Source organism: Octopus bimaculoides, chromosome 8, assembly GCF_046866305.1.
Source record: "Octopus bimaculoides isolate indiv1 chromosome 8, ASM4686630v1, whole genome shotgun sequence".
Classification (NCBI taxonomy): domain Eukaryota; kingdom Metazoa; phylum Mollusca; class Cephalopoda; order Octopoda; family Octopodidae; genus Octopus; species Octopus bimaculoides.
In genome coordinates, this window is record NC_142935.1 from 58777867 (window position 1) to 58803781 (window position 25915).

At 32.6% G+C, this 25915-nt stretch overlaps 1 protein-coding gene across 3 annotated transcripts in view; it reads left to right on the forward strand.

Moving 5' to 3' along the window:
• The window catches only part of LOC106877777 (neprilysin), a 323337-nt gene that overhangs the window by 222002 nt on the left and 75420 nt on the right, over positions 1-25915 (forward strand). For all 3 annotated transcript variants that reach the window (XR_016242904.1, XM_089356536.1, XM_089356538.1), the window contains 3 exons: positions 3887-3964; positions 18488-18591; positions 23440-23501. Coding sequence is in view for 2 of the 3 variants with exons in the window: in XM_089356536.1 (XP_089212662.1) it covers positions 3887-3964; positions 18488-18591; positions 23440-23501 (244 nt within the window). In the remaining variant the exon portion in view is untranslated. The remainder of the gene's footprint in view (positions 1-3886; positions 3965-18487; positions 18592-23439; positions 23502-25915) is intronic.

Genomic DNA, 25915 nt, shown 5'->3' on the forward strand with positions numbered 1-25915 from the left:
CACACACACACACACACACATATATATATATATATATATATATATATACATTCACACGCACAAAAACATATATATATATATATATGTGTGTGTGCGTGTATGCACACACACAAACATCTATTTATGTATGTATTATTCCTTTGTTGAAGATGCGAATATAGACAACGAACTTTCAAATCCCATCGACTGCTTTCAAAGAACATATGAGACACTCCCACATGTACATACCCACTGAAAGACACATAAGTATATATGTATACACCTATATATATAAATGTGTGTGCGCGCGTGTGTGTGTGTGTGCGCTCGCGCATTCCATCTTTTATTTTTCGAATCTGTCACCAATAGTGAAAGAGACAAACTCCAAAATAAGAACGGATCTATCATTATATATTGATAAATTCAACGAGGTATATCTGTTAGTATACAGGCATATACGTGTTTTAATGTGTGCGTACATGGAGGTATATGCATAATTGTGTGTAGAGATGAGTACATGGGTGTTGTAAGCATTCCTGGACCCTTGTTCTGTAAGCTATTGCAATCCAATAAGCTATTTGCCTCCACATTGCCACCATAATTATAATTCTGATATGTACATAAATCGAAGCATCGCCGCGCATATCATTTCCCAGATCATGCACTGTTTCACTCTGAGATTGCAATTCCTTCTCTTGTTACGTTGAGAGTGCACGAGCTGTTTGATAGCGAATGGCTTAATTGCTCTTAAATTTAAATTGCATTTTATTTTCATCAACCCATTCATATAAGGCTTTGCGGTCTATCTCTAGTATATTAGCTAGTGAGAGTGGCCGCTATATAATTGGCCGGAGACCGGACAAATCTCAAATCGAATCTGCTCTCTGATATCCAGTGGGTGGAAAAACTGACCATACAGCAGAACGAATATAAATTTGAATTAGTCTACTTCGGTAAAAAGGATGCACATAAACTACCAGCACTCTTTACTCGACCGAAAACCTCGTAGTATCAAAACTGCTACTGTTCTCGGAGTAGCTGACAACCACAACTTGAGAGACAGTGTGCTCACATATCTTGTAACATTTATGTTGTACCCATTATTCACTGTATTGTAATTATTCCAGGACACCTTAAAAAAATATTATTTTCTAATCAGCTATTTTACCGTGTATTTAATACAGGATGCATTTTAAGCTTTATGTTCAACTGCCTCCTGGTTTATTTTTGAATTTTTAACAATCTCTAGAAAATAGTTTTCATAAGAACCTCTAATATAAACAGAATTCTCTTTCATAAATTTGCCGTTTTGTAACAGTTGAAAATTAGCCCGCCTAATTATCACCTAAGAACCTCAACCCCGCCAACACTTTTTAAGATCATTATTTTTGGATACCTGTTATTTTCTTCATTTTCTTTTACAGATGTCCTTTCTTGAAAACTTTCATAATTTGTCACTTAGAATTTTTCATCTTTTGAAGCTATATGTTGCTCGCATAATACATGTGATAACAACCATTCATTCACGAAAGATAAAGTGTGTTGCAAATGATTCTCGTTAGATTATTAATTTAGTATCGATTTCTCAGAAAAAAATAAATGGATGTGATTTCAAATAATTACATGAAAACATTATATAGTTTTAGGTGTGTTCAATAATTGATGTAATCTTGCTTGTTTTAGTATTTTTGAGCGTTAATATCTGTTGATGCAGCTGAAAGGGAAGCAAGGTTCTCTTAAGCAGATTATTTTGTTTCCTTCAGTCCAACAATTGGAAGATAATCCAGTTGTTTCACAACTTAAAGTAACTCTGCTTTTGTGATACTCATTTGCACCGACAATAAATTCTTTAGTTGGCCATATTAAATTAATTATTTTTCAGAGAAATCGACATTATTATCGTAGTGTTTAGGGTTACATGTCATCAAAATATTTTGAGTATATTCAAAAAGAAATACATGAAAGATATTTTAGGCTTCCCCTTCCTGTCTTAATGGAAAGCAGTAAAACGTATCATGGTTCTTTTTAATCATATAATATTTCATCGTATGATATTTCATTAATTGTGCAACAAAAGTAGCATTTTTATATTCTCAGAGAGAGTTGAATTTTGCGATTGAGTTTCGAATGTTATTCAAACGATATTACGTTTCACTCATAGTACTAGAAGATATCAGAAACGGCAGGAATGTAACATCACAATTTGCAGCTCCAGGAATTTGAAAGTTTGAATAATTCTGAATCTCTCTGCTTAAATCCTCATTTTTAGTATGTAGTGCCACAATTCCTGTGTCCGCTACTTCTTTCCTTGTTGTTTTGAGTTGGACTCTTTTTGCTGTCTTTTTCGGCCATGGTTCTATTTGTTTTAGTTGGTTTACATTTTCCATTTTTCTTTTGCTAGTAACTTTCTTTTCTATTTCTTTTTCTTTTTCTTCCTCCTCACCTTCAGATTCCTTCTCGCTTTCTTTACAGTATTTTTTTATATGGCCTAGCTGGCCACACAGAAAACATCGGGATTTACGCCCCTCTACAAAAACGTTGAGGAAATCTTGCCCAACTTCTATTTTTCTGTTCCAATACAGCTTGTTCTGTTTGAATAATCAGGTGGACCATGTGGCCGGTCCAATATGATTTTACAGAAACGGTAGCCTGGAGTAGTTTTCTTTCATCTACTCGTTCTGACAGCACTGCTGCCATTAACCACATAGCGTCGATTTGAGGTGGGACCTTTGGTATTCGTATTTTGTCTGTCCTCATACCCATGTATAATGTATATTGGTATTAAAATTACGTCTTCTGTTTCCAAGGATTTCATTGAGTGCAGTTTCGATATTTTTTAGGTGTACCTCGATCGTACCGAACTTTTTTCCTCTGGCTAGATATGTGATATCCTGCCAGATAGGCTTTAAACATTTCTCTACCTTCTCTTCGCTTACTCGCTCGATTTTTCCTTCTTTTTAGCACTATGTCTTGAATATAATAGTTGTTTTCTTCTCTGACAATAAAAACTCTTATGGGGGTTGAACCTTGACAACTCCGTCTTGAATTGTAATCATGTCCTTGTACATCACCAAATCAATTTTATTTGTCGACAGTTGGCGAGTTCTATCTCCAGCTGCAGACGCAAAACTTGTTTTCTGTTTGCCTACCTTCGTCTGAAGGCTTTTCATCTCGATGCTCCTCCTAGCAACGGGAGTCCTTGACAATAGTGGGAATTCATTTTCAGACGAATCTGAAACATATTTCAATAACATTTTTTCAACTTTTTAGCATCTAAATCTGTCGAATCCTCGTCAGACAACGACAACCTTTTTGGCATCTTGCCAGCAATTAATATTTCCCCCAACAGGAGAAAAAACATAATAGTTTTTCGAATAAAAACAATTATACAAATTTAACAAAGGTACAGCAAATACAACAAGTAACAACGCGGAAACTGTCAACAGAAACTACATTTACTACACAGACGCACTTCGCCAATAATACTTCCAACTCACAGAGACGGGATACCGCTAAACATTTCACCCGGCGTTCTAACGTTTCTACCAGCTCACCGCCTTCATCTTATTCAAAGTATACAGTATGGAAAGAGTGATTTTGAATTACTTTCTGCCAACATTTTTCTATGGGTGCTTTCATTACTCTAACTTCAGTGTTTATATGAAACAAAACTTGTTCATGTAGTTTTATAAATGTATATCGCATTTACTTTAATCTAAACACATTAGCTTTTCCAGAATTTAGAAACATTTAAATGTAAAAAAAAAAAAAATGCTATGTCAACTTATCTATCTGTCTTCATTTCCAAACTGATATGCATGCATGGTAGTCATTAATAGATACACTTCCAATTATGCTGTTAATCGAAATATCTATTTAAAGCATTTTTTTACCACTTCAATTTTAGATTCAACAACTTGTGAAAATAATTGGATTCAATGCAAAAACTATGACTGCACAGAACGTTAATGAGTTTTTTCAAGGAGTAAGTCTAACATTATTATTTTTATTTCTTATACTGAGAATCATTTTATATATGTAATCACATCTAGATTTGCAGAGAAAGAAAAATTCGGAACACCACAGTGTGTACTCAAAATAATGTTTACTTATAGAGTGAACATGAAGACGTGTAATAGAAAGGGGCGGGAGTGAAACATGTCTGTATTAACGTTTCGTGTTTAAGGAAAAGGCAAACTAACATTGACTCTTTTAGTATATAGCCTGTAAATATTCATTTGCTTAGTTGTTTCTTTTCAATGATCTGTGCACTAAGTCACAGACAGTTTTTCAGGATTGCTGTAGGTGCCAGATCAATAAATTTCAAAAGAAGATTGACTATCCATTTAAAATAGAACTAAAATGAATAGCACGAGTCTATGCAAACAAATAGAACGCTCGTCATCGTAACCGACGGTGTGCCACGATGGTGTGTGTGTATATATATATATATATATATATATATATATATATATATATATATATATATATATATATATATATATATATATATATATATATATATATATATATATATATATATATAGAGAGAGAGAGAGAGAGAGAGAGAGAGAGAGAGAGAGAATGACAGAGGCATATACGTATAAATCTTTTATCGTTTACTGTTTCAATCCTTAAACGTCAGCCATTCTGGGAAAGAGATTGAAAAATTTCGTCGGGCAAATCAGTCCCACCACTTATCTAAGCATTTGGTACATCTATTGCTCTCTTTGCCCAAACACTATGCAGATGGAAAGAATCCAATAGTGGAGCGGGGAAACACAAAATAACACAGACACACACATATATACAGGCAACCACACAATTTCAGTCCCCTAAATGAAGTACAAAAAAAAATCATATATTGATGGCGCTTAAATAGAAGGAAGTAGCTCAACATGTGAGAGTGCGACATATTTATAAATGAAATAGTTGCAGAATTAAGTGTTTCTTAAATACACACATTTATACCTTTATACCTGAAAAATTATGCTTTAAACGTTGTGGCTAATTATAATATCCTTTGTGTGGTACGTATGAATCTTTGACCGAGTAGGCTTACAAGAAATTTATTCCATGCTTCACGTTGAAGTAATAATTTAACGAAAAACATTTTCAGCTGCTTCATTACTGAAGTATCTCTTGCACTGAACATTCCGCAGTTTTACGTCGCTTTAAACATTGTATACATTATACAGACAGCCGTACACTACAAGTTATTTTTATTCATGGCTTCTATCTTCCATACGTCATTTCATGAGACCCTGGTCTACAAAAATAAAACATTCTATAGCGCAAGGTTTTTGCAGCAAATGAACTACATCAGGCCTATTTCATTTACTGTGCGCATTTGGCTTTTATCTCTGTTGCATTTTTTCACAGTATGGATTCAATATCATTGATAAACCAGTCGTAAATCGCATGAATATATGATCACTTTTCGTGAGAATTATTTAAGTAAAATTAATAATGTACTTTGTGTATTCTTTGTAACACTCACGTAAGCTATTACTGTGTATGTATGTGTAGAAATGGGTGGTGTGCACACTGGCGATTTCACACGATTAAATTCTACTGACTTTATATATCAGTCAACTGTAGACTCGTATAAGACATTTTCCCAAAGTGCTAAGCAGTAGTATGGAAACCGGAACCTCCTAGTTGCAAGGCTACCACTTAAAGAAAATGCCAGGCACGAAACTTTGATAAATATGAATGTCCTCCTTAATTTTATAAAATATTTCATAAGCACTTCAGGATTATGGCGTTTCCTTGCTATGATAATATGAACAAAAAATATTTTCAGAGTTTCACAGAAGTGAGAAAATCGATAAACAAGCTTTTTTTTATCATTCCTCGAAAAAGAAAACCAAGTAAACGTTGAGTTGAAAATTGTCAATATTAGTATTACAAATAATTGATTTATGGTGTAGCCAATTTATATGAGAAGGTTATGCAAAATTCGAAAAGGTTAATTTTGAAATATGATCAAAAATATCATTAGCGTAAATAAAATTAATAAAATAGTGAAATTGTAATATAAAAAACAATAACGAAACGACAAAAAGAAATAACAGCAGGAATAAATGTCTTTTATATCCGGTTTATCTAACACTTATGATAATCGTACGTAAAATTTAATGGTAAAGGAAAGTGTTAGGTTAAGTTTCCTGTTTACATTACCCCCGGTTTATTATAAAATAGAAAAAAGTATGAAATAGTGAAACAAGTTTTAAGGAATGGAAAACAAATACAAGTGGTGAGCGAAACACATGTGATGGAACAAACCTATCGTAATAAATATCTCATAATTAGCCATCCCTATTTATCTAAACATTGTGGGTCTGCGAATATCAGATGTTTTTGTGAAGCTTTCTGTCCAGTTGTTTATTTCGGAGGACATGTGGCTGCTCTTTCTAAAAAGATAAACTGCAAATATTTCTATCTCTGTTTCATAATCCAGTAACATACTACCTTCAGAGTGGGTTACAAACATGTTTGTGTACGTACGTACGTATGCTTATGTATATATATATATATATATATATATATATATATATATATACATATGTAACGTTTTAGATCTCTTCTGTTCTTTACGGTAGTGCTTCTAATGAACATGTATGGCCTGTGATCGTTGCATTGGACATGACAGAGGAAGTTGTCATGGGGATACCTGCTCAAGTGTATAAGTGGTTGAGACGTTTCCAATGTGGCCGAAAAGATGTCGATATTGATTTAGATTTACTCTTTAGCTGATATCCCAGTTTCATTTTTCGAAGTACCTATGTCAGAAGGGTTATGCAGAGAACAAAAAGCAACGGAGCTGTAGCACTGTCTACCATTTATTCATAGAGTGTCATATGTATTTTATAATTATTGGTGCTACCTTGTTCATGGCTGGTGTTTCGAGTGTCCATGTGTTGGGAATATTGTCAAAAGCCTTTCGGTAGTCGATCCAGGCCATACTGAGGCTTTTCTTCTTTCTGCGGCTCTCTTCAATTATGCCTTTATTGATCATTAGTTTATCTTTACGCCGTATGAGCCATTGCAGCATCCCTTTTGCTCTTCTGGAAACAGGTTGTTTTCTTACAGATGCTTGCACAATCTCTGTGATATTATTGCATTAAAGACTTTGTAAATTGTAGGGAGACAGGTTATTGGTCTGAGGTTTTGTGGTTTTGCCGTTTCAGTGGATTTGGGAACTAGGATAGTTTTCCTTTTCGTGAGCCATTCAGTCATTGTCTCTGGTTCTGCTAGTATGTCAGCCAGCTTTTTGTGTATTCCTGCCAGATATTCTAACCAGAAGCTGGGGATCTTGTCGTGCCCAGGTGCCTTCCTGTTACTATTTCTTTGCAGTGCCTGGGTGACCTCTTCAGTTGTTACGGGGGTCCGGAGTTTTTCAGGTGCTAATTTCATTGTTTTAATTGTCCTTGTCTGAGGTTGTTCTTTCGCCGATCACATTTCTTTCCAAAGTTCTTCCACTTCTGCAGTTGGTGCTGCATTAATATCTATTTTATTTTTGCCAAGTTCTTGATAGAATTTTGGGGGCTGGAAGTGAACTGTTTGTTTTGTTCAAAGAAATGTTGGCGTTTCTCATAGCGGCGGATCCTTTGTGAGTGGCAAGGAGATATCTTGCTTTAGCTTTTCTTTTACCTGAGGTAAATATTTTTCTGTAATGTCGTATTTGTACAGTATTTTTGTTTTCTTGTTGTTACTTAGTTGTGTTGATTGTCTACTAATTTCGTTGAGAATTGACATAACTTTTCTCTTTTTCTCTTTTTTTTTCTATTTTTTAAAATATTATTTATCCACAGGGTTTGTTTGGGTGGTGATACTCCTGTCTGGATGGGTTTGAGGGAGTTTCCAGCTTTTTTGTGCCTGCAGTGGCTGCTGCATATATTATGTCATTTAGCTCAGTGATATTGACATTTGTTGTTATTATTATTATTATTATTATTATTATTATTATTATTATTATTATTTCTAAATGCGGCTAGTTAGAATATTTAGCTCATCTGGTGAAATGCTTAGCCGTATTTCGTCCGTCTTCACTTTCTAAGTTCAAATTCCCCCCATGGCTCACTTTATTTTCCATCCTTTTCGGCTTCGGGAAAATAACTACCAGTTACGTAATGAGGTTGGTGTAGTCGACTATCACCCTCCCCTACAATATCAGACCTTGTGCCTATAATAGAGATGATCGTTATTATTATGAGATATGGAAGAATCTTTAGCACTCCAGGCAAAATACTTAACAACATTTCGCCCGTCTTTACGTTGTAAGTTCAAATACCGCCAAAGTCCCCGTTGCTTTTCATTCTTTTGCAATTTAATTACACCCATATACCAAATTGTTGATCTTTTGCCAAAATTTCAAAACGACTATTGTTATTATTTAATCAAGTTTTGAGCTTAGAAGAGAATTTGACATTTCATACCACAGACGAGAAATTGAATAAGTAAATAAATTTCTAGAAAAATAATAACAATAATAAAAATCCTATTCTTTTACACGATATTTGTCTTTCAATGGCATTTTAGAAATCTTCTTAAATGATGTGTAATCAACGGAGCAGGAATTAATTGTTCTCCTCGAAAAACTAGAAATGTCATGTCAGAACAAATAACAGCATATAAAAGATTCAGGCAAGGAAAGAAATCTGTATTTCATTTAACTTCACAGATAAATTATAAACTTCAAATAAAATATCTTTTGTTTGCATTTGAAAATGTAAAAAAAAACAACCAAACAATCCTACAGCAATAGATTTATTACTTGTTTTTTTTTTGCCTCATAGCCCAATAAATTATACAGTTATTAAGAATGACTCTTCTGAAATTAATCGCAAATATATTGAGAGGAACAAGTTGAAAGCAACGGCTACTAATATTTTATCTCCGACATAAACAAAATGTTGAAATTTAACAGAACCTTCAATCTGACATTTTGACATTGTAAATCCGTAGTTTATGATAGAAAGGAAGAGATCGGTTTTCTAATTCCGTAGTTTCGGGTTCGATAAACAGAGTGCGATCATTTGGACACTAATATTTCACCGTCGGTGGAAGCTGATTAATATATATATATATATATATATATATATATATATATATATGGAATGGAATTTATTAGACGGAAGATACATGTGGCATACACAAGTCTATAATTCATACATACGTAAATAAATACTTATAAATATACATATATACAGTTACAATCGTGCGCACGCGCAATTTAAATATATGCATTTATAAATTAAATATAGATGCAGGCGTGTATTTATATATTGGTATGTGTGTGTATATAGTTATATACATACCCACACACATATATATGTATCTAAATTTATTGAAGTGTATTACTATGTAAGTTAAGTGTATGCTCATGTGCGTATGTGCTTAAGCTTGCGCGCGCGCGTTTATGCCTTCATTACTTTAAATTTGAGGACACTGGATTAGACATTTTTAGCATATCTCAAAAAGCAAGATTACTTCTCAATCAATATCTCAAATACTACGAGAAATCATCGCTGCACAGACCTTCTGATGTTAATGTCACATCAGACCTGACTGATTTGGCTTCACTGCCATACTGGTGAATCTTGGCAAATGGGTTCTTTCGTATCTTCGCTTCTTCCAGGATGCACAATATGCCTGTCGTTTCCTACCAACTTCAACCATAGATCTAAGAAATCAATTCCAGAATTCCTGCCACGAGGAGTAATTTCCCTGCCCATAGATGATATTCTCGATCTAGAGCCATCGTATATTAAATGCCCAGATCATTGTCATCGTCATCGATGGTGGGTTCATGTGATTATTGCGACAATACAGTAGGTGTTTAAAACTTTCAAAGACGTTGATTATAGCTTTTTGATTCTTTCATTTGATCTAGATCAAGGTTTGAACACAGTGACTTTGGAAGACCTTCATTTAAATTAAGTATAGACGTCTACTCATACGAGAGTCTGGATAGTAGAGGAGAGAGGATGTCTAACCAACATTTTATACGTGCCCAGATTCATATCGGTCATTGTGTCTCTGAATAAGAGTATTTAAAACACAATTAAAAACACTCTTTGTATATATCTATATCTACATATCTGTATATCGATGTGCATATTTACAGTAAAGGCGCTTACACACACATTTGTGCTTTACATGCGTGTGTCAGTGTTAATCAATATGCATATATGTGAATTTGCTTACAAATTCTCCAACAATGTTCTGTGAAAATGCCTAAATTAGTGATTCATTAAATACTGATGAAATAAATACTGAACTGAAATAAGTATTAGATACAAAAAGAAGAAAAGAACACATGAAGGTATTACCCTTGGAATCATTGCAATTCAATTACTGAACACATCAATAGCATGCATATATGTACATACATCTGTGTGTGTGTGTGTACGTATATGCATTTGTTTGTGTGTGTGTGAATGTGTGTGTGTGTGTGTTTGATTTGATGAGATGTTTCTGCAACTACCCAATTAGTGCCTGAATAGGTTGGGATATATAGTGTCTCATCTTTGTAAGATAAACATGTAGGAACAATCGGACAGGAGAAAAATAAAACATGTATAAAATGATGGATTAACTTAAGAAAGTCTAATTGACATCAAATCACTGCTAGAAATATGTCTGGCTTCATAAATGTTTATTAATCTGTCATCATTCTCTTTATTGCTATCTCATGCATCAGTTGTCAGCATTAGGTGTCTCCTTCACTTTCCTCTTGCAAGAGATAACCCGGGAAACACGTGCATAAAATGGTAGATTAACTTCAGAAATTCTAATTAACATAAAATCACAGCTAGAAATTCGTCTGATTTCATAAATGTTCATGAATTTAGCATCGCACTCTTAATTGCTATCGCATCCATCAATTATCTGCATAAAATGTACTCATTCCCTTCCCTCTCATTCCCTTTCCTCTCATTCCCTTTCCTCTCATTCCCTTTCCTCCCATTCCCTTTCCTCTCATTCCCTTTCCTCTCACAACAGAAGACCCAGGCATCAAAATCCTTCTTATAATTGTTATAGCCACCATATATAATTTACTTCAATCAGGTTAACTATGTTTTCTGTATATTGTGAAAAATTACACGCACGACAGTCAATAATTTAAATACTTATACAAGTAACTACATACATGCAGGCATATGCGTATATACATTCATATTTAATATGTATAGAGATGGTATATAAAATATATATGTACATACTATGGAAATACATATGTTTGTATATCTATTTATCTGTAATTGTATCTTTCCGTATATATATATATATGTGTGTGTGTGTGTGTGTGTGTGTGTGTGTGTGTGTGTGTGTGTGTGTGTGTCTATATTTGTATATACATATAAATGCATATATGTGTGTATATATGTATATATACATATGCATGTGTGTATATGTGAGGGTGTGAGACCAAATGCCTCTTATATCATAGTTTGTGAGGTTTAGTAACATGTACGATGGACCACGTACATGCAAATATATGAAAATTCTAGAATACATATGAAAGCATTCTTATATACTTATATACTCACACAAAACGTACACAGGCTCATATAGAAAATGGATTTCATAACTAGTAGCTTTATCGTTTACTTTTAACTTTTGTTTTATTTAAACTTTTCTTTTCGAATGTGATTACACTACTTTTAGACCTACGAGAGAGAGAGAGAGAGAGAGAGATAGAGAGAGAGAGAGAGAGAGAGAGAGAGAGAGATGAAGGAGAGAGGGAGTAAGTGAGAGAAAGAACCGATGAGTATAGTTTTCATAAAGAGGTTGATAAGAACATATCAACCACTTCCTGGAAGGCACACATATACACAAACATGTACTGAATGTATTTCCATACTCTTGGTTTATCTTTTATAGAAATATGAAATATACATCATCCAGATGAATTTAATACTTACGAGAAACAATCTCAAGCATAAGTTTAGAACGAAACAAAATTGCTATCAAACTGAAAATAGACGAAAGGCCGACATCAAAAAATAAATAAGTGTGAATATGATTTTGTTGCCAAAGCCAAATTTAGATCAAGAAATCCTGCGAAACGTGAAATTGATAGATTCAGCAAATATACATTAGGTACGTATAAAAGTATTCTGAGTACAAGCAACATCTAGCAGAATCGTCGTAAGACGTAAAAAAAAACAGGTCCATTGAATTAAGGGATCAATTATTAGGTCAATCAATTAGTCAATCAGTCAATCAATCGAGAGAGAGAGAGAGATAGAGAGAGAGAGAGAAGTGATGAGAGAGAGAGAAGTGATGAGAGAGAGAGAGAGAGAGAGAGAGAGGTGATGAGAGAGAATTGCCCGAAATACTGACAAAATACTTTTCAAACAAGGTATTCTCTCCGTGTCCGTTACAAGTGTTCCATCTAATAGTTACCTAATTAGAGTGTATCATCAAATTCTCCAATACTTCGTGGAACTTGAAAGGAAGAAAAGCAAATTTCTACAGTACGTGTAGTGAAAGAAGAAATAATGCAATACAATTTTTCTGACATTTGAAATCTTATGCCAATTGACCGCATTTAAAATGTCTTTACCGCAATTGCTATTCTAACAATCTTCCCGCAATAATATTATGATCTGCTTGTCTATAGATCCTCTTTAGCAATCATTAAAGATGAAGGAAAATGATTTACCCATTCATTAGTGAGAATGTTTATCGTTATGCATACTAAGCAGTAGTGGCCAGATATTATTTAATGTTGGCATAGAATCAAACAGTGCTACTGAAGTTTGGGAGTTGTCTATCTTAACGATTAATTCAGAATGCACAGGAAAAAAGTATTTCTAGTTCCATTACACCTGGCAAAAAGGACATTATTATGTTAGGATATAATTTCTCAAAGTTTACAATCTATACTGAATCCTAAATAAAAAAGTGAGTTGAAAATACTATGTGCTTAGCAAATCAAATAGCATTGGTTAGGGCATGTGTACATTATCATTTGACAAAGAAGCACTTAACTGTGCAACTCATTATAACAGCGGCGTATATATATATATATATATATATATATATATATATATATATATATATATAAAGGTTTGAAAGAGGAAATGCGAAACTTAGAGGAACACACTAGCATTAATTATAAGGTAAGCAGTGAATATAATATCGTGCAATAATTTCCATGGTATAATCATAATTTTCAACACCCCTGGAATTGACCTGAATTTCACTAAAACATTTATATATGTTGAAATATATACACATATATGGCTTTTTCTAACAATAAAGATATTGCACAAATAATAGTAGAACCTAATGTAAAAAGAATATCGAAATACAAAAAAAAAAAAACTATTGTAAAGAAAGTAGCAAAGTAAATTTTTAGTGTAATAATGTCAAAGGGAATGAAAACAAAAAATCAAAAAGAAAACTCTAAGAATTCAAAATTCGCTGAAAGGGAACAAAAGCTCATTTTAACGTAGTTAATAACGTAAAATCGAATAAAAATTCAGCTGGAAATAGAACAAATATAAAGATATATGAAAGAATAAATAGTAATACAGAACTTGGTAGAAATGAATTTTACCACGAATAATCAAATTAATACTAAATCTGAGAGAATATAAAAAAAAAACAAAGAAAAAATTAAATTGATGTCTGTAATTGCTCTAGACGGGACTTCTGTTATATGAATAATAAATGTAAAACTAAAAATAAAGTTACATCTGAGGGAAATGAATACACCGGCAGAACTGCAATAATTTTCAAACAGAGATTGGCTAAAACTTTAGGTTCATTTAGAGATAAAAATAAAGATTCCAAACAAGTCTAAGTAAATTAATTTCGTCTATTAAAGACAGAAACAAAGATTATACTATCAATTGGCACTTTGTACTGCAAAAAGAAAAAGACACACATCGGGGACCAAGAAATGTGGCTTGCGTATAGAAGGATTTTACCAGATGCAGTAGTTAAAAGCGCAGGTCTATATGAGGTTGTATATAAAAAGAAATGATAGGTGATGATATTAGTCTTGGTAATTCTTCTTCTTCTTCTTCTTCTTCTTCTTCTTCTTCTTCTTCTTCTTCTTCTTCTTCTATTGAGCAGAATATTTGTTGTAGCCCTTCTTTTATACCAAGACAAAACAATGTACATGATAACGTTTCCAATCAATTACGATCAGAAGCCATGAGAGCCACTGTCTAGTACTGCATCAGGGCATTTATTATTATTATTATTATTATTATTATTATTATCATTATCATTATCATCATCATCATCATCATCATCATCATAATTATTATTATTATGTTTTTTTCTTTTCTTTTCTTCAAATTTTCTTCCATTTCTCGCCGAGTGTTTTCCGTACACCTAGGGCACAGAAACCCGTATGCATTCCCACTTTACACACGCAAATTCACAGGTAAAATATGTATTAAAAAAAAAAATTCATGAATGGATGTTGTTTTCACAGCGATAATGCTCTTCTCAGTACATGAGTCGTTCCAGTTAACACGATCTTTTGCACTTCCTGTAGGGATGGTAAGCCTGGTATCATTGTCAAATAGGCTTCAGTGCCTTTTTTATCATTGCTACAGATCCTGCAATCACTGGTACGGTAGACGTCTTGAGGTGCCACATTTTTTCAATTTCTATTAGCAAGTCTTTATATTTACTGATCTTTCAAATTCTTTCGCCGCTATATTATGTTCACAAGGAATACTCATGTCAATTAATAAACACGTCTTCTTTGTGTGATCTTTTATAATAATATCCGGTTTATTAGCTTTTATAGCCTTGTCGTTGTATACGGGGAAGTCCCAGAGAATCGATACATTTTCTCCCCCAGTCACAGCTTCAGGATGGTGTTTATACCATTTGTCAGCGGTTTTGATTTTATAATGCTGACATATTGTCCAGTGTAAATACTGGCCAACTCTGTCGTGTCTTGCTTTATATTCTACAGGTGCTAAGACTCTACACCCTGAGATTAGGTGGTCTATAGTTTCAATCGCACCGTCACAGAATCGGCATTTTGGGTCAGCTCCATTTTTTATCACATTGATTTGGTAGATCCGGGTTAATAAGCTTTGGTCTTGAGCAGCCAATATGAAACCCTCACTCTCTGCTATTATTATTATTATTATTATTATTATTATTATTATTATTATTATTATTATTATTATTTTTATTATTTTTTGTAATTGTTCTTCTTCTTCTTCTTCTTCTTCTTCTTCTTCTTCTTCTTCTTCTTCTTCTTCTTCTTCTTCTTCTTCTTCTTCTTCTTCTTCTTCTTCTTCTTCTTCTTCTTCTTTCTTATAAATATATATATATTCCGAACTTTAATCAAAATTGCATTAAGGCAAAATCCATTAGATTTTAAATTATTCCTATAAAGATAGAACAGTCTCATCTCAATAAGCTTTATAATGTAATTTATCGAAGGTTTATCTCTTTCTGCACATTGGTTTATCGAGTTGTCTTGAAAGAGAAACTGAGACGATTTTGATAGAAAATTACTCAAAACATATTTAAAGAAGATTCTTTGTACACAACCATGCAGAATCTCGCAGTATGAGTTTATCAATTTACCTAAATATATATTCACATGAAATGATGAAAATGATTGGAACATCTGAAGAACAATGTGTGTTATCAGATATTAAAAAGCACCAGTAATCAAAAATTGTATTCAAAAGATTGAAAAATTTTGAAATCAAACATTTTCAATATTCAAGTTTCATATATAATATTTTAGATATTTCCGTCACCATTTAATGAAGAATTTTAAACCAGCATTTGACAAATGTATATTATTTTGTAATATGTGTGTCAAACTCTGAAACAACGTCATGTGTATGTGTGTGTACATACATGCATAAAGACTGACTTTTAACATTAAAACTGCTTACATCGTAAATATTTACTCTTTCAATAAACCTGTCGAAGATGCAGACCTATTATATATAACGTTGTCAGTGACAACTGAATGGTATATATATATATATATATATATATATATATATATGTATGTATAACTGAGTATATATATATATATATATATATATATATATATGGGAGAATGTACGAAAAAAAAACAACAGACGAGAACAGGTGGTGTAAACAACAAAAGGATGTATTAGTTTGACGCTCGGGAATACATAAAGTCTAACTTTTCGAGCTACGCTCTTCGACAGAAAGAATACGGAGAAAACAAAGAGAAAAACACGGAGAAAAAAAATTGAATGGTGTTTGGTCAGCGATTAATCATTTGCATGTGTGTATATATGGAGCGGTGATGAAGAAAATTCTCCTTCTCACCAAAGTTAAACTTTCAAAATATCTGCATTCCAGGGATTTTTCGTTCATAGGGCTTGAGAGAGGAAACATATTACTTCCTTTCCAGCGAGGAAAGAGAGAACTTTATACGCCATGGATCTTGATGGATAGAGGAATATGTGAAACGTCTGTAAACTTTCTTTAGGACACAATGAAATTAATATGGGAAATAGTACTACGGTTTGATTTGGGAATTATTTTACTTGTAAATAGTCAACTGCTTTTTTTTAATGCATTTGTTTTAATGAATTGTCAGAATCGTAACATGAAATGTTTCTTTGTTTAGAATAGCGTTTAAATATGCTGTTGCACATCGATCCAATGATATTTTTCTCTTGACACGCGTCGAACCAAAATTCTGAATAAAATTTGCTTGAAGTCTTCGAAAAGATGTTTGTCGGGTGGTTTGTCCGTGTTGCTAAGAATATGACAATGTGGTCAGAAGCTGTGTCATGCCTAGACCGCTGGGGAATTACGTTGAGGATACACGTGCCAATGGGCAGTTCAGCCACTTGTATGTTAATTCAGGAATAGGTTATTCATTTGACTGAAATCTCATTGTCGGAAGACTTGAAAATATTCATTGTAGAGTGTACAAAACCATGAAGAATCTCGAAGTATGAATTTTTCAATTTACCTAAATAAATATTGACATGAAATGATGGAAATGATTGGAGCGTCTGAAGAACAATGTGTGTCATCAAATATTAAAAAGGGCCAGTAATCAAAAATTGTATTCAGAAGATTGAAACATTTCGAAATCAAAAATGTTCAATCTTCAAGTGTCATATATAATATTTTAGATATTTCCGCGACTATTTAATGAAGAATTTTAAACCACCTTTTAACAAATGTATCTTATTTTGTAATATGTGTGTCACACTCTGAAACAACGTCATGTGTATGTGTGTGTGCATACATGCATAAAGAATGACTTTTGGCATTAAAACTGCTTACATCGTAAATATTTACTTTTTCAATAAACCTGTTGAAGATGCAGACATATTCTATATTATGTTGTCAGTGACAACTGAGTGGTCTACAGTGAATGGATATCTTCTACGGTATGCTGAAATCACGCAGCCATGTCGTTTCGTTGCAGAGAACAGAAGATTACGTTTTACTACGATATATGTGTGTGCTTTCAAGCACTGTGCGTCTACATGAGAGGACATCTTAGCGAATATTGCTGTATATGGCGTTCTAGCTAGCTAGCTAACTAACTAACTAACTAAATAACTATATATATATATATATATATATATATATATCCACGTTAAGCTGCATTGTTGAGCTAGTAGTGCTTTCGTCGCATACTGTTATTCTTTCGGTCTCTCCCTCTCTCTCTCTTTCTATATATATATATATATATATATACACATACATGCATATATAATTACATACATACATACATACATACATACATACATGCATACATATGTGTGTGTATGTGCGTGTCTGTGCGTCTCTAAACTTTCTTTAGGAAACAATGAAATTAATTTGGGAAATAGTATTACGATTTGATTTGGGAATAATTTTACTTGTACATAGTCAACTGCTCATAGTCAAATGCTTCTTTGTTTAGAATAGCGTTTAAACATGCTGTTGCACATCGAGCCATTTATAGTTTTGTCTTGACACACGTCGAACCAAAATTATTAATAACATTCGGTTGAAATATTCCAAAATAGTTTTGTCGGGTGGTTTGTCCATGTTACTCAAAATATTACAATGTGATCAGAAGCTGTGTCATGCCTATACCACTGGGGAATTACGTTGAGGATACACGTGCCAATGGGCAGTTCAGCCACTTGTACGTTAATTCAGGAATAGGTTATTCACTTGACTGAAATATCATTGTCGGAAGATTGAAATCTATATGGGATAGCTAAAACTTGAAAATAGTCATTGTAGAACTTACGCATTGAATGAGCCCAGAAAGATTAGGAATAGTGATTAATTTCACACATATTTTTTGCAGCGTAATTTTTGATCTGTGTGTATGCAAGTGTACATATTTGATAAGTTGGAGTAGTTTTAGAGTTAATCGACACCTATTTCTGTGGAAGTAAATGACTGCAGAGAAGCTCCCTCATTAAAAGAAGCCTCTTAAAGTAGTTTGAAAACTGTAGGTAAGTTTGTATTCGTAAATATGATCCACGTTCTATTTCTGCTTTAGATGACTATCACGGCTAACAACTTTTTTCGAAATATAATTCAAATCAAGTCAAAAAGATTGAAGCTGACTTTAACAGAGTTACGCGAAAAGCCTAGCCGAAAGGGGTAAGATTTTGAATATGTTTGTATTAGTTTCGTTTGAATTATTTATTTTATGTTTGTATCCCCCATATTTATTAAAATGAGTAGACTGGAGTGCACTATAGTTTGTATTCCTCAAATTCTAAGGACCATAACTTGTCATAAAATGTACTATATACTTACATATGTACATACATACACACCATATACATATATCCTTGAATAAATACCAAGCAATATGATATATGAAAAAATACAATACAATAGAATGGAATACAAGAAAGCTATCTCATGAGATCCATATCAATGACACTGCTCCTAAAAGGGGTTGATATTTTTTATTATGAAAGCTATTTAAAATATATTAATATAGAATAAAGAATTATTGTTATGGTAGATATATACTACTTAGAAAGACAACCGTTTAGATAGAGGAAACGGTTGAATAAAGGTGTTAAATCACAGTATGATACAAAGGGATCCGTAATATTCACATCTTTAATATAGAGAAAGTATATGTAGTACAATATAATCCAATGCATAATTTCTTTAAGATAGTGGGATATGATTTGTAGAAGATTCAGCTGTAATTTCTTGCTCTTTTAGTGGCGAAGGTTCTTGCTGATGCCGCTGCTTCGTGAGATAATTTCTTCATTGTTCAGTAAATGAATAGAAAATAAAAGTAAGTTATTTGAGGTCTCATGCAGAAAATATGAATAATCTAGTATACATAGCCTTCACTTCTCAGTCAATCTGAAGTAAGACTACAATTCCTATATGGCCGCTGGATGAAAGAGATGGTAGATAAACGTTTATGCTTCGCAATTCTTTAAAATCAAATCATATCACGTAAATTTCTTTTGGGAAAAGCCGGACACAGACGTCAGACCTCAGTAAATCAAAAAAAGTAATTTTTTAATAATAAATGCTTTTTATATATTGGAAAGTATCAGCTGCCACGAAAACCTTTCTTCGTATAGAAATTTGTATAGAATATTTTATATATAAAAGAACAAAACAGAAATGTTTAGTAGTTTTTATGGATTTCTCACATTTCTCTTACTCTGTCAGTTTTTGTGTAAACTTCTGTGCGGTTAACGTATTTATAAAAAGAGAAAAGGTGATATGAATGAATATATGATCAAGAATTTTGCTTGCGGAACATATCGTTCCAGTTTCGATATATCTGTCTGAGATATATCGACGAAAGCTGGTTCAGAAAAATTAGTTTGTTAACTGTATGCGTTCTTGGATATTAGACCTCGTTCTTTATGTAGCTTAATATTCTTACCGCCCTTAGATGCTTTTAACGGATCCACTCAATAGGAAACTCATCTGAAGATGACTTGAACTAGGATCCACTTCCTCCTACATTAACACATCACCGTGCTTTATTGCCCGATCTTCCTGAACTGAATCGGAAGTTCGAGCAAAAGTTAACAACAGCTGGCTGCTTTCTCCTCATTGACTTAGGCATTAAATAACAGAATTCCGTTAACAAAAGAGCCTACTTTGACCTTTAGTTTTAGATAATCACCAATTTTTTTTTTTTAATTATAAACAACGTCTCAGTGAATACATATTATAGAAACACACCCAAATGAGATCACAGGAATACATTATTCGAGATAGCACAGAAACACAATTCATTTTCATTCTTCTAAATCTATTCATCTTGAAAACTTTTAAACAATAACATCAGTTATATCTATCTGATCTTATCTGAAACATAAAGAATTTATGTAATATCCTATTATCTGTAATCACTAGTTTCCGTGGTGATTGCATCAATCTAACAAAATAAATGTCTCCTCTATAAAATCAACAAAGTGGTTATATAATAAGGGGAGAGGAAAGAATATATTGATTTCCGTAGAGTTAGGAGGTGACGCTAAAATATCATGGGTTTGTTTAAATAAAACAGAGTATAAAGAAAAGAAACAACAATATCGACCGACAATATTATACTAAATCATAAACATTTCTGTGATAAGATGGCTATCATGAACTGAGTGATTTAAAAGCTCAGTATAGAAAGTTTCGCTATAAAAAGGTCATTAATGACAATAGCATTCCATTTGAGTCTCGTTTTATTAATCATACTGCCTTCGCGGGCTAAAAGTTGAAAAATGTTGAGATTTGTTGACTAGTAAACTATGTCGTACAATAACCTAAATTTAAAAAAATACTTCCCAGATTAAGACCACGTAATTAAATGTTTCGTACACTTCACCACACTTCAACTGATCTTACCAGTCATCGGGTAGCTCCATTTCCGTCTTCGAGGTTTTCTACAGATAATGCCATGAAAATGATAAATTAGAGCTCTCGATGACACGGGTCACACCTGTCGGGGATGGTTTATAGAAGTTACGATTACTACCAATATCTCACATGGCTAACGCATTGAGAGTCAAACAAACCACAATCTTTTTAAAGATAATCAGAGTATAAAAGGGGATAAAGGAATAAGAATATCACTATATTCCCAGGATCTCCCACAGCACTCGTTTCTCTAACGGCTAAATAAAACTATCGTATTTTAATAGCAAATCAAAATGTTAATTTGGAAAACGTAAGATTTCTAAAACTTGCATGTATTGCTGTTGTTTACCCTGATGTCAGAAATGATCGGGTATCCTGAGAGAGAAAGACAATCCGACCATACCCAACCCTTCCCTTTTTAGACATAGTGTGTCGCGGATTATACTACCCAATGCTTTCTTCCATCTTGTAAATCGGTAATGTGTAATTTATGCTATTGCTATTCCTCAGGAATCATTCGTAAGCGTATATATCTCGTTAGCATTTGTAAATAACGTTATCATATTCAGTGCAGCAACCATCTGAAATATCACTAGAAATAATAATGTGTTGAGAGAAAGACAATAGTAGCTCATTCACAAGTATTACTTTCATTATTAAGGCAATTGCGGGAGACAAGTACTGTATATGCGTTAGTAGATCTCTTTGTAAATTAAAACAAAAACTCCCCAACACAAACCGAACTTGGAAAGAGACAATCACTACTCCTACAATCAATTATATGTTTCCGGGACAGAAAGAGATTCAGTAGTAAGCTTCCCTGTTTAATTAGTAATTTTGGATTCTCTTAACTTACCTCAGGACTTCGACTACATCACACATAAATGCTTCTAGTAATTCAAAATATGTTTCCAGTAAGGAAATTCTCAAGTGACATTACAACTGAAATTATCATGAACTTATATTATAACCTAAAGAAACAAATGGATAAATAACCGCTGCTTCAGTAAATTCACACTCCTTTCTGAATACTAAGAAAAATCGATGGAATATATTAGCGTCATTGCCCTTGTCTGGGTTCTTAGATTTTTACCACGTTCCGGTGGAATTTGTTACATAATTTCACGAGTAATCTCAGTAAATAAAAGTTTTCAACATACTATATAATATATATACGGAATTCTACTTGATTTACAAAGTAAATAATCCGTCACTCGGAGATCAGGAATTATTTATAAATCTTCCATTTGATTTAACCCATCATCAACTTTACTGTTTAAAATATATGATTCTCACAAATGAATGTGCTTCGAGGGTTTTACTCAACCTGTAAGAATTAATTGGAAAATATATTTCTAAATATAAAGAACACATTTTATATTAGATTCCTGCTTACACTGTCTGGAAAAACGATCATAGATGAAACTTTTCTCATCATTTCAATGCTCTAACATCATTGGCATGTCGTTAAACATCAAGAGTATCAAAATACAACTCCGTATATTCAGAGATATTTTTAAATGACAGTAAATGTTAATGCATATTTTGAATAATTGTCTCTGTATACACTATTGTGGTATACACACACACACACATACACACACGCACAGACACTGTATGTATATTGCGTGTGTATGCATATACACATATTAAATATATATGTAGCCAAAAGAAATCATGTTCACCAAAAATTTCCATGCAGTACGTTTTGTCGACAATTTTGTTACCAATCAACTGCATTGTGGTAAAAAAAAATAAACATCTAATTGGTATCACAAGACCACAATTTAGGAAGACTGTAGTTTGATAGCCAATTAATTCATGGCCAACCATTCACTTGTAACTTATTTTATTATTGCCAGAATAATGAAAGGCAAATACTACATGGCTGGGATTTGAACAACAACAAGTTACGAAATCGTTATGTTTTTCACTTGTAATCCAGCAAATTCCGCTACTCAACCGCCTACTGATAAGAACATAACAGAAAGATAACTACAGGAAAACAATAACATTTCCATTTACATCTGTGAAAAGAAAATGTCTACGAAACAAAGTTATTATTAAATTTGAATATATTTTCTGAATAATCTAAATATGTAACCTACAGATTGGCAGAGTAGTAGTAAGAGGCTATAAATTCATTCATAATCTCTTCTTCAAGCCGTCATGTACATATGATTCAACCACACACGCACACACACACACACACACACAAACACACACACGCACTAATATATATATAAAGGTGGTGCTCCAGCATGACTAGAGTCAAATGACTGAAACAAGTAAAAGATTAAAAGAGTAAAAGATATATATATATATATATATATATATATATATATATATATAAAGTAAAGGCAGTCGTCACATCAAAGTGGCTGTGCCATGTTACTATTAGTTTGACCCCAGGCAAATTTTCTGCCAGATGGTTATTGGTGCGACTCTGCAACCTTTAAATACAATATATATTGTTAGCAAAAGGAGCTAACACATACCACCCTCTAGCAGGTAATCTCTTGTTGAGATTTTGCAAGTGGCTATTTTGCTTATATATATATATATATATATATATATATATATATATATATACAATTTTTATTTTAGAGATGACGGAGATGGTATTTTTGCAGTGAATGCTTGGTATGACTCGGAAATGAATTCAATCAGTAAGTAGCAATAATATTTTTTCCCATTTAGATATATAGTCTCATAGTTACAGAGTGAGAGGAAACGAGAATTTTGCGTTCTTTTCGCGCAGAAATGAGTTGCTGCTTTAAAAACGCATTTGAGTAAAAAAAAAAAAAAGATAATATCATTCTAGCAATGAAAAATAAATTATTTTCTGCTCGCCTTTCTACCGTATACTCTTACGCGCTCATTTTATTGTCTTCTCTCTACTCTACGCAAGGCATACACACAAACACACACACACACACACACACACACACACACACACACACACACACACACACACACACACACACACACACACACACTTACATACACTTGCAGTAATTACTGTAATCGTACACATACATACATACATATATATATATATATATATATATATATATATATATATATATATATATATATATTTATATATATATATATATATACACATATATGTCTGGGGGAGTTTAGATGTCTTCAATAGACCTGTCTGATCCTCTTGCACCCTCTCCCTTCATATTCGAAGACAGAAACAATAGAGTGAATTTAAGTGAAATACGTTAAGATTCATCATTTAATTTCTCTGTGTCTTAGAAGTATAAGGTACACTTAAGAAAGTAAACATTTATCCTCATTCTAATTCATTTTTCACTAATCTTGCACATAACGGTACGGCCAATTGCGAACCATGTTACGTTTATCACTAATTGATCTTTAATAAAAGGAGACAATGACCAGTCGAAGACACTGCTTTGAACGCCAAAACACGCCCCAAAATCCCCTGAAAATGCTCAGCTATCAAGAATGCAGTGACTAGTGCTTGTGTTGCTTGTGTTTATATCACTGTGTTGCAAGTCTGTGTAATTTTGATGCAGATATATGTACACGCACCCATCAGTATGCTACCAGTAAATAGAAGAAATACCAAGGTTCCTGATCACGAATGATGCTGACGAATGAATACTTTTACGAAACGTTTAATTTACCTCGAAAATAAGTTGCGGGAGTCTATATTCCTTTCGACCACTGCACTGGGGCCAATAATTCAAGAATTCGTTTCATTTAAAATTTGTGGGAGGATGCTATGGAAGCACTCAAGGAAGCCATCCCTAGATAAATGAACTGAATCGTCAGTCATAAAAGAGAATTTACTCGTCACCTGTTAAGGTGAATGTATTTTTCGATGCAGGGTTGTAACAGTAAGCAGAATCCTATGCCAAATAAATGTATCCGAAATAAGGTTAAGCAAACTTATAAGAGCTTTTTTCCCTCTTTTCCTTTATTTTCCATTTAGTTCACCTTTCCACATATTCCCCTGCTTTTCATCTCATTTTTAAAATTGTTTTCTGGTGTCTTTTGTTCCGCTGTTCTGATTGGTAAACTGTATAGGGCATGTGCCAAGAATTTGGAAAATATTTGGTTGCACTAGATTTATTATAAAACCTATCTCGATATCTTCAACGTATGAAACTCTAAGTATCTGATAACTAACACTTTGACGTGGATTTTGGTCAAAAATTGCTTTCAGTTGTTCAGTGTCAAAACTGCATTACCGTCCTCTACCTTCTTCATCATAAACGGTCTCATCACCACTACGGGATTTCTGAACCACCTTCGTAATGAGTAATTACTTGTGGACACCTCACCCCACACTCTGCTGATATTGACAGTAGTCTGGGAGGCATTGGGCCCAAGCTTGAACTCATGTAAGAAAACTAAACAAAGGTCCTTTGTTATCATGCTCATAATTAAGTGCGGCCATGCTCCCAAAAAATTTTCTGTCTGAAATATTTAGAAAATTACTATGATAAAATTGCGTTTTAAAACACAACACATAGATTGGCCATTATTTTTGGAACAACCTAATATGTACTGTGTTCATTAAGCAATGTTTATCTCTCACCAGATGGCGTACATTTTTGCTGACATTACTTTACCGGAAGAGTAAAGTTTATATATATATATATATATATATATATATATATATATATATATATATATATATATATATATTAAATATATATATATATATAAATATATATATATATATAAATATATATATATATATAAATATATATATATATATAAATATATATATACATATATATATATACATCTATCTATCTATATATATATATATATATATATATATATATATATTTATATATATATATATATACATCTATCTATATATATATATATATATATATATATATATATATATATATATATATAGTATATATATATATATATATATATATATATATATATATATATATATATATATATATATATATAGTATATATATATATATATATATACATATATATATATATATGTATATATATATATATATATATATATATATATATATATATATACATATATATATATATATACATATATA